The following is a 16,466-nucleotide window of genomic DNA, read 5'->3' on the forward strand; positions in this document are numbered from 1 at the left end:
TTAAATCTTGAATAATGTTAATGTTGTTCTTGCTGAGTTTTGACTCCATTAGGCTTCCAATTTGTTCTATGGTAATGCTAGAATTTGGTTGACAAATTTCCGGCGTTGCATTTTGACGTGGTATATTTTGGATGTAGCCCACCGTGTGATCACCAGAGCAGGATGTAATGTCATCTATTGACATGTCGGTGTTGTCTAATGGTATATCTAATTGTCTTCGAACCGGAGTGTCATCATTTCGAACACGCCGTAAGGTGATATTTATGCACAATGGACAGTGCCAATTCCTTTTTAACTGTTGGTGTTTTTCTCTAAACTCCGCCGATGTAATGTTTAAACACCCATGATGGTAAACACGAGCGCAGGCAACACATTTAAGACTATCCAAATCACTTACAGGTAAGTCGCAACCTTGGCAGTTCATTGTAGCTAGATAATATTGTTGTCAAAGGTCAATTTTAATAGAAGTGATAGAATTTCTTTTTAGTTCAGTGGAATAAGTGTCCATGCAAAGCGGAAGCAGTGTAAGAGGCTGCTTATGTTTTATTATACTTTTATCAGAAACAGGCCGCCGATAGTGCACTTGATGTAGTAGGTACATACCTACGTTGTAAAAGTAATCGGTCAAATGGCAGAGATTCTAGCCGTTACTTTTATGTGGCATCTGGCTGATCTTGTGATCTCACATCAAAATCATCAAATAAAAACATTTAGATAAAATTATCTTTGTCTACTTGTCGACTGTAATCTGTCAATTAGGATACCACAGACTAAACTATAAGTGCTAACTTTTCAGTGTTGGATACTCTACGGCAGTTCCGACTCAATTATAATAAGCTCATTATAGTTGACTTAAAACTGTTATAATTTCAAAAATAGAACTTCATACAATTTCTATACTAATTTGCGATACCTGGCAAATTTTCCTGCATCTGAAACACATTTTTTTTTATCTGTCGCGTTAGGCCCCCCCCAGACGGGAGACAAAACTGTTTTGTCTCCGTCGCTCGGTCTATGGGCTAGTATGAAGGTGCGCACACGAGGCGACGCAACTTTTCATACAAATACGAAAGTCGCCGAGCAACTTTGTCGCCCGTGTGCGCGGAGCCTTATCGGCCAATCAGAGACGGTTATTACAAACAATTGGTTGCTAGGTAATTCGATGTTGATACAACGGTGAACGCACAGAACTTAATTTAGATAGAAGAAACAAATTCATATATTTGTATAGGGGCCGAGCGTGTCAAATTTTGTACTGAAGTTGATTCTTGCCTGTAATTTTAAATATGTCTCAGGCTCTTGATTGTTCATAATTTTTGTGTTGTTGCAATTGAATATCACGTAACGAGGCATTTTTTATGTTTTGGTTGACTTCAACTTACAAAAATTGACGCCCGAAAGCTGCAAGCTGCGAGTAAAGACGGACAACTCAGTGGATTTCACTGAGTTCATTTGACACGCTAAGTAGATACGTTTGCTTGATCTATGGTATATATGACATCTGTGGGTGAACGACTCTATTAACATTAATTTTAACTTGCATGAATGATGATATTTCCGTCCATTGATGATATAATTAAGCTTTTCACTCTCGTACCGTACTATTAGGCCACTCAGCAAGCTTCGTGGCCTAAACATGGTCCTCGACTGAAAAGCTTTGTATTATATCACGATTGTATAAAATACTATTTTAGGTAATCATTAATTTCACCAGTGTTGTAGTTAAAGATTACGTAGAAATACAATTATCCACATATAGTGTGTATTCTTACACTGTTTCTTCGTTCTTATACTGATTTGTATTTTTATTCCTAAACTATAAGCACACTGCTAGTAGTAAATAGAACGCATTAGCTAATTTTTTCATTACGTAACGTTAATGGTACACCACACGTAGCTATTTATTTATCCAGCCAGTAATAACTCCTAACATAACCCGTGGTCTGCTAAATTGTAACCCCATTACAGTAATGGTACTCGGTTTACTATCGATTTGGGCGCGACGCGACCACCCGCCGAGCGATCAGCGAACGTTGCTGTCACTTATCGTGTGTCGCGTCGCGTAAGTTGACTAATTAAAAATGCCGTTAGAAGATCTGTCGCGAAATACGTACTACGTTTATCTGTGGTAAATATGCAACCTTGTGACTCCTCTGTAATTATGGTTTTGAGCTTATTATCATTATTGCAAGGTCAGCGATGTGTGGGTAACATGTGAAAAATCGAGAGTTCATAATGAAGAATGATCAAGTTTAGTCAAATAGGTCTGTAGTCTACAGTATGAGTAGAACGACTAGGAAGTTGTACGACATTTGCCAAAAATGGTTTGTTACACTAGACTCAGCAGCCTGTTTGATAACGTCAGTGGCGCGTGGGTAACACGCGGAAAATCTTGCTTTCAAAGAAGTTACACGCCTTTGCCAAAAATTGTTTACTAAGTGGTACTCTTAACAACCGGTTTTATAACGTCAGTAATGTCAGTAACTCAGTATATAATAATGTTAGTGAGTGGCAATACTCATGCCGTAGAGTAGAATGCGGAAAATTCGCGAACAGCCGAATGTCGGGCGAGGCCGGTGGAAGAGGCTCGACCTTCACGGTACGCCGCCGCCGCCCTCCAGGTTTGCTGAAAACGACTTTACCCTACTTCAGCCCACTGGCTCTATCTAAATATATAAAAGAAGAAACTGACTGACTGACTGACATATCAACGGCATCAACGCACAGCGGAAACCGCTGGTCCTAGAGTTACAAAATTTGGCACGTAGGTTGCTTACCTATACGGTGTAGAGGAGCACTAAGAAAGGATTTTTCAAAATTCACATCTTGAGGGGTTTAAATGGGGGTCCAAGGTTATTATTAGTACGCGAGCGAAGCCGCGGGAAAAAGCTAGTAACATTGCAGTAAAAGCAGAATTTGGAGATCGACAAAACACGACAAACCGTGTAATGCGTAAGCAGGGAGGGTACGGAAGGATTATCCCTTGGAACGATACCGTTTCGTTTACGGCGGGTCTTCGTGCATTTTGTAAGAATTCAGAAGGTCTAGCTGTCAAAATGGTAACATTTTGACAGCTAGACCTTGTGTTAGCGCTGTTTTTTAGACTATGAGTTTTATACATCCTATAAAGTCCTAACCTAAGTAGGTATTGTTACATCAGGGATACATTAAATCGTTCAAAAATTGTATAATAAGTCAAAGAGAACAAAAGAACTGGCGTTGTGACAGGATGCATCAATTTACTTAACTCAAACTCATGTAGCATGAATAACATGAATAACACTGCATGTTAATTGTAACCAAGTATGGCGAGCACGTCTGTTAAATATAAGGTACAATTATACAATGCAAACATTTAATGACCATCTTCTTGTAGGGAGACGTAAAAAAACTAGCGTGTATTTGCATTATACAAACCTGTTGACGGACATTTAATTACTTACCCAAAGATACATGTTGTCTGCGAATTCCAAGTGCTATTCGTAAGTGCAGGATTTATAAAGGAAATAAAATACTGATATAGAATGCTATAAAAGTTGCTAAAGTAAGACTACTTTCCTCACATCATCAAGATGCGTCTATTATGGTGTTGCATTGCAGTAGAATGAAGAAAGTGCGTATCAATGAGAAGGAATAGCTTTTGAAGGTCTTAAACCTGCGGGCCGATTTTTGAGTCTCACGCGTTCGAATTCAGAAAATTGTCACTGAAAATAATAAGCAAGTTACCGTTTTCAACCGGTATTTTAGTGACAATATCCCGTATGCGAGATTCAAAAATCGCCCTCCTGTATGTTAAAATTCTAGAGCGCGTAGCTTAGAAACGGTTTAACTCGAACACACAGCCAAACTTCGTGTTTATAATAGCATTAGTAGAGTTTACGTAACCAGCGTAGATTTAGGATTGCGGTTTCCGGGGTCCCAAACGAGCACCAACCTCTCATTACCTTTGTTTAGCCGAGGTTGCACAAAACAGCGCGTTGCCAATCGTTGTGTAAACACAACATACAAGCACATGAATATCGCAGTTCCGCTGTTTGGAAAAACATTGAAAAACTAGCGATGCGCATACATTTACATAGATACTACGAGCTACGCTACGAGTATACGAATGTTTTGTTTTGGATCCGATTAGTATCTATTGGGTTGGTAAGAAAGTAATGAGCGATCGATTGAATTCCACATAAAATTTTTGAGAGAGTTCTAGAATCTTCTATGGTCGAAAGTATATAAAGGGCGAGTCGCACAGTTTCTCGTCAGTCATTCACTAGCTGTCGCCGAGCTAATATAAGGAAGAAAATGGACGAATTAAAAGTGCATGTAAGGCATTGCTTACTATATGAATTTCAGTCTGGCCATTCAGCCGCCGAAGCAGTGCGTAATATATGTCAGCGTGTTGCTCCTGAAGTTGTGTCTGAGGCCACGGCGAAACGATGGTTTCAGCGGTTTCGTAGTGGCGACTTTTCATTATCAGATCAACCTAAGTCTGGTCGACCGGTGAAGATTGATGTAGCCAAATTAAAAACCTTAATTGAAGGAGATCCGAGGCTAACGAGTCGTACTCTTGCTACCGAGTTAGGCTGCTCTCATGTCACCATAGAAACACATTTACACGAGTTGGGAAAAAACTACAAATACAGTGTTTGGATACCGCACGAACTTGATAGAGATCAACTAAACCGCCGTGCCGATATCTGCATACAACTTCTGTCTTTTCGCCGCACATTCAACTGGTTGGACCATCTTATCACTGGAGATGAAAAATGGGTCTTATATATAAATCACACACGCAAACGTCAGTGGCTAACTCCAAACGAAAAAGGAATAGAGGCACCTAAACAGAGCCTCACCCGAAAAAAGTTATGCTGTCCGTTTGGTGGGATATTCATGGTATTATTCACTGGGAACTCCTACCAAGTGGAATGACTGTGACCGCATCAGTATACTGTAATCAGCTTGAAAATTTAAACCAAAAAATCTGTCAGAATCGTCCACAGCATGCTAAAGTTTTTTTCATACACGACAATGCTCGCCCACACATTGCAAAAGTGACTCGGCTAAAGCTATTGGAGCTAGGTTGGAAAGTGATACCTTATCCACCATACTCTCCAGACTTGGCACCTACGGATTACGCATTGTTCAGATCGCTAAGCAATGCCTTGAATGAAAAAATGTTCGATGATCAAGCCCATCTACGACAGTACATAGCTGAGTTTTTTGAATCTAAACCTAAGAACTTCTTCGCCGATGCTATTCATTCTTTACCAGAACGATGGAGACAAGTAGTAGATAACGAAGGCCGTTATATTTTTGATAAATGATTAAAATAATAAATTAAATAAAAATTACAATATTGGTTATGATTCGCTCATTACTTTCTTACCAACCCAATACAAACGTCTAGGTTCCTGCCTGTTCCTTAAGGTTTTAAAAATGCGATTGTAAATTTGCTTTTATTGTAGGTAGTACCGCGAAAATCGTAATTAGGAACAGTTTATGTTCATCTCTAATTAACTCTCGCCTTATTACTTCTACAGAAATGACGAAGCTAGTCAAATGACCGCTAACTGGGTTTCTTTATTTTTTAACAAGCAGAAACGTCTGCTAACCATTCTAAACATTTTTATATTAAAGGAAAAAATGCGTAAATTTTTCCATTTTTTCCTTTAATATAAAAACTGGGTTTCTTGCCTGAAAAGGACTCCCGATTGCCGTTCTACGACTTGCTAGAATTGGACTTGACGAAAACACAAATGCCACAAGCAGTATTGATGAGCAGCGGAACCTTGTTGATGTTTAGTTGTTTATTACATGGTTGTGGTCATGTGGTGCGCACGCGCAGGCGCGTCGGAAGCGCGCCGTGACTTCCCTACCAGTTACCGCCGACCACACCGACACACTCACTGCCAACTAATTAGGCCATTGCAATATCTAACCTAATAATCTGCAGAGGAATTGTTTTTTTTTTCGTCTATCAGGTAAACAATACAGGAAAAGATATATTTGTAGAGTCCATTGCCGTCACGCTGACCTGAAGCACCGCGTAAAAACAGCCAGCCAGCCAACCGCGCAGTTGATTTTTTGAGCCAATTAAGCTAAATAACAATCGTCGCGACAACACCGACAACGAAGCTATTTGTCGTCTGTGGAAGAGTGCAGGTAGAAATTTACAACCAGGCCAGGTCCTCTGTCTGAGGAAGAGTGCGTTGACGTAGCAACTACAACATCAATGACGTAATTTGATGATCACTTCTTCAGTCATTCTTCAGTAACAATGCCTAGTGTAGTGTCCTAAACAATGCAATATACGAGAGGAATTGCTATTATCTTATTATAATTAGAGTAATGTTGCATCTACGACAATTACATAACAAAATATGTCTATACATTTTCGCGCATTACGTGGTGTAAAAATATAAGACGTACATGTACATACATCATTATCAAGTTCATGAAAGAAGTAAAACATTAGTAAAAGTACCTCAAAAATAAATCTTCATCATCGCTCCAGCTCCACCCCTCCTCCCAAGGATTCATCATTTTAACTAATATTCCAGTCGCAAGGACAGCTAATGTGTAATCCACCAGGATGGCATGACACTACTGAAGGTTGCCCGAGCGATCCCGTCGTGTCATCTAGGTAAGGGGAACATAGCTACACTACGTGAAACTAGACTGTTATTTTACAATTTTATACCACTCTCTCCCCTCAGTGACTTGTATAGTAATACCAAGACAACTACAGTCGTCATAAAAATTAAAAAAGTATAAATGGGCCATTTTTTTCAAAGTTGTCCACCCCTCTTTTTTTGTAACATGGGTATTTTTTACGCGATTCATACTCAGAATCGCGAGGTCTTTCGATTCTGATGGGAGAAAAAATGTCCCAAGATTTCCATACATTTTTCAGACCTTCCATGCCGTTACCGCCATACAAAATGTATGAAAAAATGGTAACGAAATGGGAAAAAACCTTGGGACACTTTTTTTCTCCCATTAGGATTGAAAGAGCTCGCGATTCTGAGTGGAAAGCAGATAAAAATTTCCAAATCAAAAAAAAAGTGGGGTGGACAACTTTGAAAAAAATGGCCCAAATCCTAGTCAGTGTTGTCACCTACCTATAGCTACAGCTAGTCAATAGTTCTAAACGCTGCTTGCTATTTGAATATAAGTGACATGACCGAATATAGAGGACAGAATGTGAAAACTAATATCCCGCTCACATTATGAAGTAACCTCCCTATCTAAACTGGGCACGTACTGTGGGTACGTTCCCTAATGTAGATATCATCATCTCTAAATGAGGTCATGTCCACTTGTCCAGCGGCTAGCAGCTACAGCTGCCCACTCTCACTTACAATGCCCAGCTATGACAATAGCATGATGCTACCTTCCATAACAATACGAGTAATAGCTTTTCAAACTGGATTTTATGACAACATAACATATGCTATGATATTGTCTTCGGTTACCGCGATAGTTACTCATGAAATAAAACTATGGAAACGGATTAAATCGCGTATAATGAATTTAAAATTCATCCCGAATTCAACCTCTGCTAGCTTTATTAATAGTGTGTGAACCTGCCTTAAAAATCTATATTATTTGTGGTCATGGTTTGTTAATTATCTTGTATGTGGGTAGCTTTTGCAGATTGTAATTTTTCCTCAGTCACCCGTTGACCACGAACGCTGTAAAGTGTTCGAAACGTCGGGATGAATTTTAAATTAATTATACGCGATTTAATCCGTTTCCATAGTTTTATTTCATATGCTATGATATTCATCTGGCAATTATATACTTGCCTAGGTAAAGCGTGACGATATAAATATGCGTTTAACAGCAAAATAATACTGATTTTCTAAATCAATTAAATAAAAATAAGTGGCAATTGTAGAGATATTATTAACACGAACTCTTCGGGGTAGCGATCGGACACATGAGTTGGTAATGAGTAATGAACTTGTGTTAATTAACTTAAATTAGCCGTCTGCGTGAGTTTCGACGGGTCGTGATACGAGGATCAATTGGATTGGATCGCGGCCAATTACGTTTTCGTTTCGGATAAGTTTCACTTATTGAGAATTAAACATTTGTAGTACCTAGGTAAGTTTTATTGCAGACTGCAGGGGTAGACGGATAGTGGATACTTAAAGACACTGCGTTTCTCCAGAAACTTCCTGCCCCGCACAGCTAAACTGTGGAATGAATTGTCGCCTGCGGTATTTCCGGACCGATACGACCTTCAAATCTTCAAGAAAAGAGCGTACACCCATCTTAAAGGCCGGCAACGCACCTCCAACACCTCTGGTGTTTCGGGTGTCCATGGGCGGCGGTGATCGCTTACCATCAGGCGACCTGTCTGCTCGTTTGCCTCCTATCCCATAAAAAAAAAATTGACTGGTATTCTTCTTGAGTCGATAAATGATTACGCAGTTTTCGAAGTAAGACGACAGATTTAACTAGCAAAACTAAAGAGGTGTAACTAAGGGAAGGGCCCATTTAGACGGTACGAGAACTCGCATACGAGTTTATTACATTGCGGTATTTGATGACTGTCCAAAATTGTATGTAACCTTTTTCTCTCGGCAAATCGTGAGTTTTTGAAATGAAACCTACCCAATGTCCCCTTGTGATGTTTGCTTCAGTCCTCGCGTCTCGGAGTACTGCATCCCTATTCCAAATAATGTCCAGTGGAGTGCTTACTTTATATTGGGAGACTCACCGGATGCGGTTGCTGGGCTTGTGCTGCGACTCCACAGTGACCAGGAACACAGCGTGGGATCTAGACGAGTGCTCGTTCATGTCCGTGCGGCCGGAGGCGCGCACGCGGTTGCCCGCGCGCAGGGCCCGCTGCATCTCCGCGGCTGACTTGCACACGATCGACGTCATCTCCGGATGTAGAAGCCGTTCAGCTCCTGAGGACAAGAGTAAACATTCTTTAATAAGCTTGGTTAATAAATATGATTCGTTAACCTAACAGATGGCACAGGAGTCGGAGACATTTCGGGGTTCTCTCGGTTTTGTAGGACTATCGCGAAGGCGACTCAAGTCTCAATGCCATAGATAAAATAAACTCTTTTTATGGAGACTATGCGGGTTGCGGGCTGTCCTTAACTCGAGTCTAGTTTACCTTTGTACAGATTAGAAGGACAGAAAAATAATGTCTTCATAATAAATATAAACAAATAAATAGAGCACAAACGACTTTTTTTTACCGCGAAATCGTCCCGATAACAGAATTAAGTGCATCTTGTGATCTGTTTATAAAGCCTTGTTTCGTTAACGAAATGATACCGGTCGCTGCAATCAGTCACAAAAAGTAATGGCTCTGTTTTTGTCATTTCGCTGGAGCGCGGCAAAAAGCAAACACAACAGCCGGCCCAGCCAAATGACAATCGTTTACGCTAGACGCCGATCGAAACGCAGTCTGGCTCTGTCGCGCCAATACGGAAGAGGGATAGAGATAGCTAGCTACGATAACGATATTATCGAAAGTGTTCGTGCATTTGGCTACGAACCCTGGGCCTCGGTCCCGAGCGACGATGGTTCGTGATGGTCTGACCTAATTGCAGTGAATACAAACTTTCCGACTCAATTGATGAGTTGGAATGATAAGCAGGTTTATTCTTCGATTATGATAAATATATGCGTAGATATTCCTTAGTTATACGAATAGCAACTACAATCAGATATTTAATGAAACCACGATAAAACCACGGTTGTACTCACGTCATTATATCGCTACGCTACTGCTGCGACAGCATATTTCGGGCCAATTTTGGAGGCCCCTCTTCATGCACATGCATATAAGAGTTCATATTTGAATATGTCTCACGAAAGTTTAACGTCTATAACTACAATCAGGTTTGTTATATATGACAGGAGTCTTACTCTTTAAAGTGCTTAAAACATTAATTTACCATTTTTAGAGTTAAATAGATATCAGGTCTACTTTGTGGTGCTCAGCTGAGTAGTGAGTACTAATTAATATTTACTTTTTAGTGTTAAAAGAAAAGGAAAGTCTACTTTTCTTGACTACATAATTTTGAAATTCTTGAATAACCTCCATTCCTGAAGTTCTTGTTATGTGTAAAGCAATTAGTAAAATATTCAGGGCACGACATAAGGACATAACAGACATCATTACAAGCATTGCAACCTTGATCTTAAAGAGCCGTGGAAATGCAAGTAATTGCACTTCACTACATAATGTAAACCAAATTATGTCGGATTGCGTAACTTGGCCCATTAAGACGTATTTCTTGATCTTTACCCAATGCTTCTTCAGTCTTCAAGCAGTAACTTTTATTATACGGTTCTGGTCGTTAATAGTCTTCAGTTGCATAGTGCTTAACGAGCGATCAATTTTTTTGCGCATGAGATTTAAGTGCAAGGTTAGATTTTAGGTATTACCGTAACAAAATAAATTAAAAACTCATTTCTCATACCAGCTGTGTTAGTCAATGATTTATGAAGGTCTAGGTATAATAGATTCTAAAACTATTAGCTGCTCTTAAGGTTTTGGGTGTGTAAATTAAGTACACATCTACAAATCCCTAGAACATCGCGTGCAGGGTGTGTCGCTGTGTCACCAAAGCAGTGCGACGCAGAGAGGTGTGAGACAAAATCACCAAAAGGAAAATCTACAGCAAGAAAGGATTGCAAAATCAACAGCAGATTAATAGTTATTTGTTATACAAGGGAGCAAAGTTGTATTTTAACGCCGAGTGTGGAATTGAAAAACGAGCAAGTGAAAGGATTCTATAGTTGAACCACGAGCGAAGCGAGTGGTTCGAGAATAGAATCCTGAACTTGCGAGTTTTTTAACACACGAGAAGTAAAATACATTTGCACCCGAGTGTAACACAAAACTTTTCCCCTCACTATAGCGAGGAAACTACAACGCAAAAAATGCGTTTATCACTGCTTCCAGTAGTTCCACAGGTGATAAATCATCTTTATTACTAGATTCACCTACTTTTATCAGTTTTAAAGCAGTTAATTTGACTTTATTCAAGGTCAAATTACTTTACCCACTAGTGAATAAAATGCGTTTTTACCCGCTGGTATTAAAGGACAAAACACGTGTTTACGAGCTAGTGAGGGGAAAATTATTAGGTCCTAGCGCAGGGTACTTTCTATACATTTCATACGACATAAGTATCTATATTTTGGACGCTATCAATTCTACCATGAGACCACCAAGGGGCGGTGGATTTAACATTATGTTAAGACATAAACATAATTCACATAATACATATCAAGCCCATGTTTGTTGTCCTAAAAAACCCCGTCTAATCCACCGGCAACCGGCACAACGACGAGGAATGGAGTTAATCACGGGCTCATGTTTAATTCATCGCCGCGTAATTATTGTAATGAATTTCGGGTAATTTACTTTCGATTTCGCCGCAGTCGCGACTCGAGGTAACCCGCGAGTCCACGGGTTCCAACGGGTTAAACGTTAAGGTTGCTGATGATCCTGAATATCCTGATTATATATATATATGTTTGCTAAGTGTTTCTACACATTACATTTACCGTTGAAAAGTTATGTCTGTCTAAATATAACATATAACACTTAGGTACTTAAGTAGTAGTTTATGTACCTACCTACCTACTTGCGAGTTTACAAGAGGCGTTTCGTATTTAATGCCTTTTTGTCTCGCTGTAGGCAAATATAGACAGTATGTGAGATAGCAGACATTATTAGGTACAGGTCTCATCGAAGGAACAATGCTGGAAGTGGGTAACCAGCAACATGCTGAGATGAGACCATTTCGTGACACTTAGGGCCACTTGCACCACCCGCTTAACTCAAGGTTAGATGGGCTGTCAACTTACAAATTCCATACAAAATGGTGGGTTAAAAACCTCGGATTAACTCATGATTAACTCTCCATTTTCGGAGGTGCAGGCGACCCTTAGCCCTTCTATTCTGTTTCTGTTATTATGTGTATTTTGTCATATTCCTCTATTCCAAATGATAATAGTTATTTGTTATACAAGGGGGCAAAGTTGTATTTTAACGCCGAGTGTGGAATTGAGAAAGGAGCAAGTGAAAGGATTCTATAGTTGAACCACGAGCGAAGCGAGTGGTTCGAGAATAGAATCCTGAACTTGCGAGTTTTTTAACACACGAGAAGTAAACGTCAAACGGCATTCCTGTGGGGGTTAATCCTTAATGAGCAGTTGAATGTTGCGTCATCGCCGTTATTACGAATTTTTCCATCTAACTTGCTTGGTAGGGGGGGTGGACAAAGTATAAATATGGCCGACCATTCTGGGGACGATCAGTCAGTTGCGGGACTTCGGACCGTCAACATCAGCTCCTGAGGATGCCTCGTAGAGAGGCGAAACACGTGTCGAGTTTTGTATATTTGGTGGTGGGTTGTTATATTTATTTGCGTATTTATTTTTGCGGTGGGAGGGTGGGAAAATTAATTGCATGTAAAAAATACGCAAGTAATTATAACAGGTTAGCACTGATTGACTTGCACGTTATCTATTCGCGGATTAGCAAAGGAAAGTTCTAGTTTACGATTAACATGGATTTCCGCAAAGTAACGCCTGATTCCATCGATTAAGTAAAATACATTTGCACCCGAGTGTAACACAAAACTTTTCCCCTCACTATAGCGAGGAAACTACAACGCAAAAAATGCGTTTATCACTGCTTCCAGTAGTTCCACAGGTGGTAAATCATCTTTATTACTAGAGTCACCTACTTTTATCAATTTTAAAGCAGTTAATTTGACTTTATTCAAGGTCAAATTACTTTATCCACTAGTGGATAAAATGCGTTTTTACCCGCTGGTATTAAAGGACAAAACACGTGTTTCCGAGCTAGTGAGGGGAAAATAATTTTTCTAGTTATTAACATTGATTAAGTTGTCAATAATTGCAACATTTTAGTTTTCTTCCCTATGTCATTTTATTGTTTTTGATTTTTCTGACAGCCCTGTTGAGTAATGGCAATTGAATGAGTAAGTAGTACCAGGTAGGATGGCGTCGACCTAGGTAGTCGGTAATTGTTTGTACTTTGTTAGCCTTTATTGGTTACGTGACTAGTAGAGCGCCGCCGCCGCCGCCGCGAACACATCAGCACATCACATACACATATGACTTGTAAAATTCTTTACAGCCACACTGTTGTTACACATACCTACACATGCATATTTAAGACGCAACAAGAGGGGTCAATTTTCCATACAAACGCTCTCGACTATTTCCTCCCTGGTTTTTGAAGCTAGAGGCTAGAGGAATGATTTTTTCATCACGATTATTATTTTTATCTGTGTCGGACCGTTTAGATTTTTTTATTATTTTGATTTTTAAAGACGCTAGAGCCCGTCAAAAATTTTCAAAAAACGGCCTTTTTCATTATGGCGCAAAAAAGGTGTGATATTTAAAATTGGTAACAATTAGCCAAGAAAACTAAACGGTCCGACACAGATTATTTCATTGTTATTATACAGGTTCTCAAATTTCGTTCCGATTGATAGTTTTCGAGGAGGAAACAGTCGACAGCGGCACTTCGATTTAAAAGATTTTTTCGCAATATCTTTTGACGTTGTTCTTAATTGACATTTTTTTTTTGATAAATCTAGTTGATTTGAGTCTAGGTACTTACTCTATTTTATTCATACATTTAAGTACTTAACACTCGTATAGATAGAAAGCCTTAGTTTCAATAATCATGAGCTATATCCTTCATAATATCGATAAATAACCTATAATACCTACTTTAGTGTGATGTTAAGAACGATAAGATATAATCTTTATAAAGAAGGTCGAAAAAACAAAAGAATAGCCAAAGGTTTAAAGTAACGGTTGCACTAGCAATCTTAACTGACTAGTTTGTCTTTATGTCTTTGAAATAAGATTTATCATCTGTCAATGAAGAATATTACAATCAAATTGCAGGTTTGGTAGGAAATGGGCATCGGTGAAGCCAAGCTGAACAAATAAAGACACGCACTTGAAATATTTATTTACTTTCGTATTGTAATCGTGGCATTGTGCAATCATAATGCAGGCCCAGCTGATCGCCAAGATAATTCAGCTCATATCTACTCAACGGTGAAAAGTTCTGACTATCCGACAGGAATATCTATACGCCGCGACTCCAGGCCAGCCATAAATGGGAGAGGGATGGAATGGGAGCTATGTCTACAGCCCTAACCAAATACGGAATTCAGCCAATCTTAGTCAGAGTCACATACAGTCAGTCAAACAGTTTTTTTCTTCGTTTAAAAAATATTTCAGTAAGTAAAGAAAGAATATGCAACATATATCTTCATCATCCTCTGGCAACTAATCCCAAGATTTGGCGTAGGCACTATATGATGAATATGCAACATCAAACAGTATCTAAATGAAAATAAACTATATGACCGGTTAATTTCGTTAACTTCAGCCGAGCCGCCTAGCAACTCCTTGAACAGTTGAATAATATAATAACGAGTCATTGATCAGCTGATGAAAGCACGTAGCACGTGGGCCTTGTATAACAAACATAATCAACAGACCATTGTTAGGATAGTTTTAATTTGCTGTCGTGACGCGCACGTTTTGGCACGCCGCCCAACTTTGTCTGGTTCAATGGAAGGAAGGCATGAACTTTAAAAAACTTCAGAAAACGCTCTAAGCCTTTTAAAATCCCCACCGCCTTTTACCAACCGACTACAAATGCTTTCACGTCTTTCCAGGATGCCTCCTCTCTCTCATCTTAGCGTTTTCCCGGTTGCATCCTCGGGTCGAGCGCTTCGGAGCCCGGGGTCTGCTTTCCGGGTTTTCCTCCCCCACTTCGCACGGTTTTCTGCGTCCCTGGTTGTGAGGTGAGACCATTGGCACGGCACGCTGCCTATTCAGGATGCCACCGTTGATTGTTAACTCCAATCAAAAAGTAAATAAGATTCAGTCAGTCACGAATTCACGATTCAGTAAAGGCCGGTAGAATATTACTTATTCAGAGTACATACACAGCTGGCGATTATCGTAGGAAAACTGGTGATCGATAACAGCCGATACCGATAAATTATGCAGAGATAACGTGGCCCTGAGGCCATAACAAAGTCTACGGCGACTACAGAAAAGAAAACAACGTTGAGTGGTGTGTTTGTACGAAATGTCAATACTGCAATGTTCCAATATTAGCGTAACTAGTGCAAAAACTAAAATGTCATCCAAGTTTTTTCACCTTTTAGAGATAAGAGGAACGACAAATCATGTGAAAATATGTTTCTAATAACTTGGTGAAGTACATATTGTATTTATTTTATATATTTGTGTTTTGCAGGTCACTGATCAATTGATTTTGACTGTAGCCTGGTAAATTAAAGCAGCCTAGAAATCGCACAGCATCGCTATCGATAGCTGCTGTTATCGATAAATAATGCAGCGATAAGCTGGCCCCGAAACTACAGCCCGAAGTGTCTGACGTATGTTGATAAAACAAAGAGACTGATGTTACAGAGAAAATATATATTTGGCTGTTTGTTCTATCAAATCGAAGCAATCCGATCGCTCACCTATCGCTACGATAAGTAATGCAGCGATAAGCCGACCCTGAAATACAGTCCGAGCTGTCTGACGTACAGTCAGCCAAAAAAGCACTTTCTTGGCTGACCGAATGTATGTCGATAAAACAAAGAAAGTTGTATTACTGAGAAAATATATATTTGGCTTTCAAATCGAATCCTTCCAATTGCAAATCTTTATCGATAGTAGCTGCTATCGATAAATAATGCCCCGATAAGCCGGCCCTGAAACACAGCCCGTCCACAAAGAAACCGTGTTTAGGTGTTACGGATACGGACAATCAATATCCGCAAAGTAACCTAGGTCATACATAGTCTGGGAAGCAAACTAAAACACTCATATTTCTGAAACTTTGACTATGAGAAACAGAAAAACCTGAGCTGTAATAGTTCATCAAACATGTCGAAAAATCTACTATTTTTTCATGATTATATAATAGTTAATCACCACCATATTGCATACATTTTTTGCAGCTTCGCGCCTGTCCTTGTACGCTCAGCATCGCCAAAACGAGCGATGTTTAGTTCGCGTGTAGGTAGGGCGGGAGGCATGACATGACAGCCATTCATGTAGGTACTCTTTGACGGCCTTTGTCAAATAATGAGTCACTGGACGACACACAAACGAGGCAAAAAGCGAAACCTTGTGTAGGTACAATCTATGGTACAACAATCCATGTAGATATTGAGCCTAAATAGACAAATCCAATGCCATTTGTAACACTATGTTTGTATATAAGCTAATAAAAAAATATATACATATTTTTGAGTTGATTTTGAATGAAAACACTTTGATGATTATAGAACTCCAATACGCCTACCCTAGTCTAGTATTTAGGATTATGGAGTTCGAGACCCCGAGCTTTCAAGAGTAATAAGTATTGTGTAGAAGGATTCTTCAGTTTCTACATGTGTATTCTGCAC

The 16,466-nt window shown here is 39.5% G+C and overlaps 1 protein-coding gene across 1 annotated transcript in view; it reads right to left on the reverse strand.

Annotated features, from left to right (window-relative positions):
- Positions 1-16,466, reverse strand: part of LOC125235810 (kinesin-like protein Klp68D) — a 66,203-nt gene that overhangs the window by 22,968 nt on the left and 26,769 nt on the right. Inside the window, 2 exon segments of the mRNA XM_048142399.1 lie at positions 8,723-8,897; positions 8,900-8,915. Coding sequence (XP_047998356.1) covers positions 8,723-8,897; positions 8,900-8,915 — 191 coding nt within the window.

Source organism: Leguminivora glycinivorella, chromosome 18, assembly GCF_023078275.1.
Source record: "Leguminivora glycinivorella isolate SPB_JAAS2020 chromosome 18, LegGlyc_1.1, whole genome shotgun sequence".
Taxonomy (NCBI): Eukaryota; Metazoa; Arthropoda; class Insecta; order Lepidoptera; family Tortricidae; genus Leguminivora; species Leguminivora glycinivorella.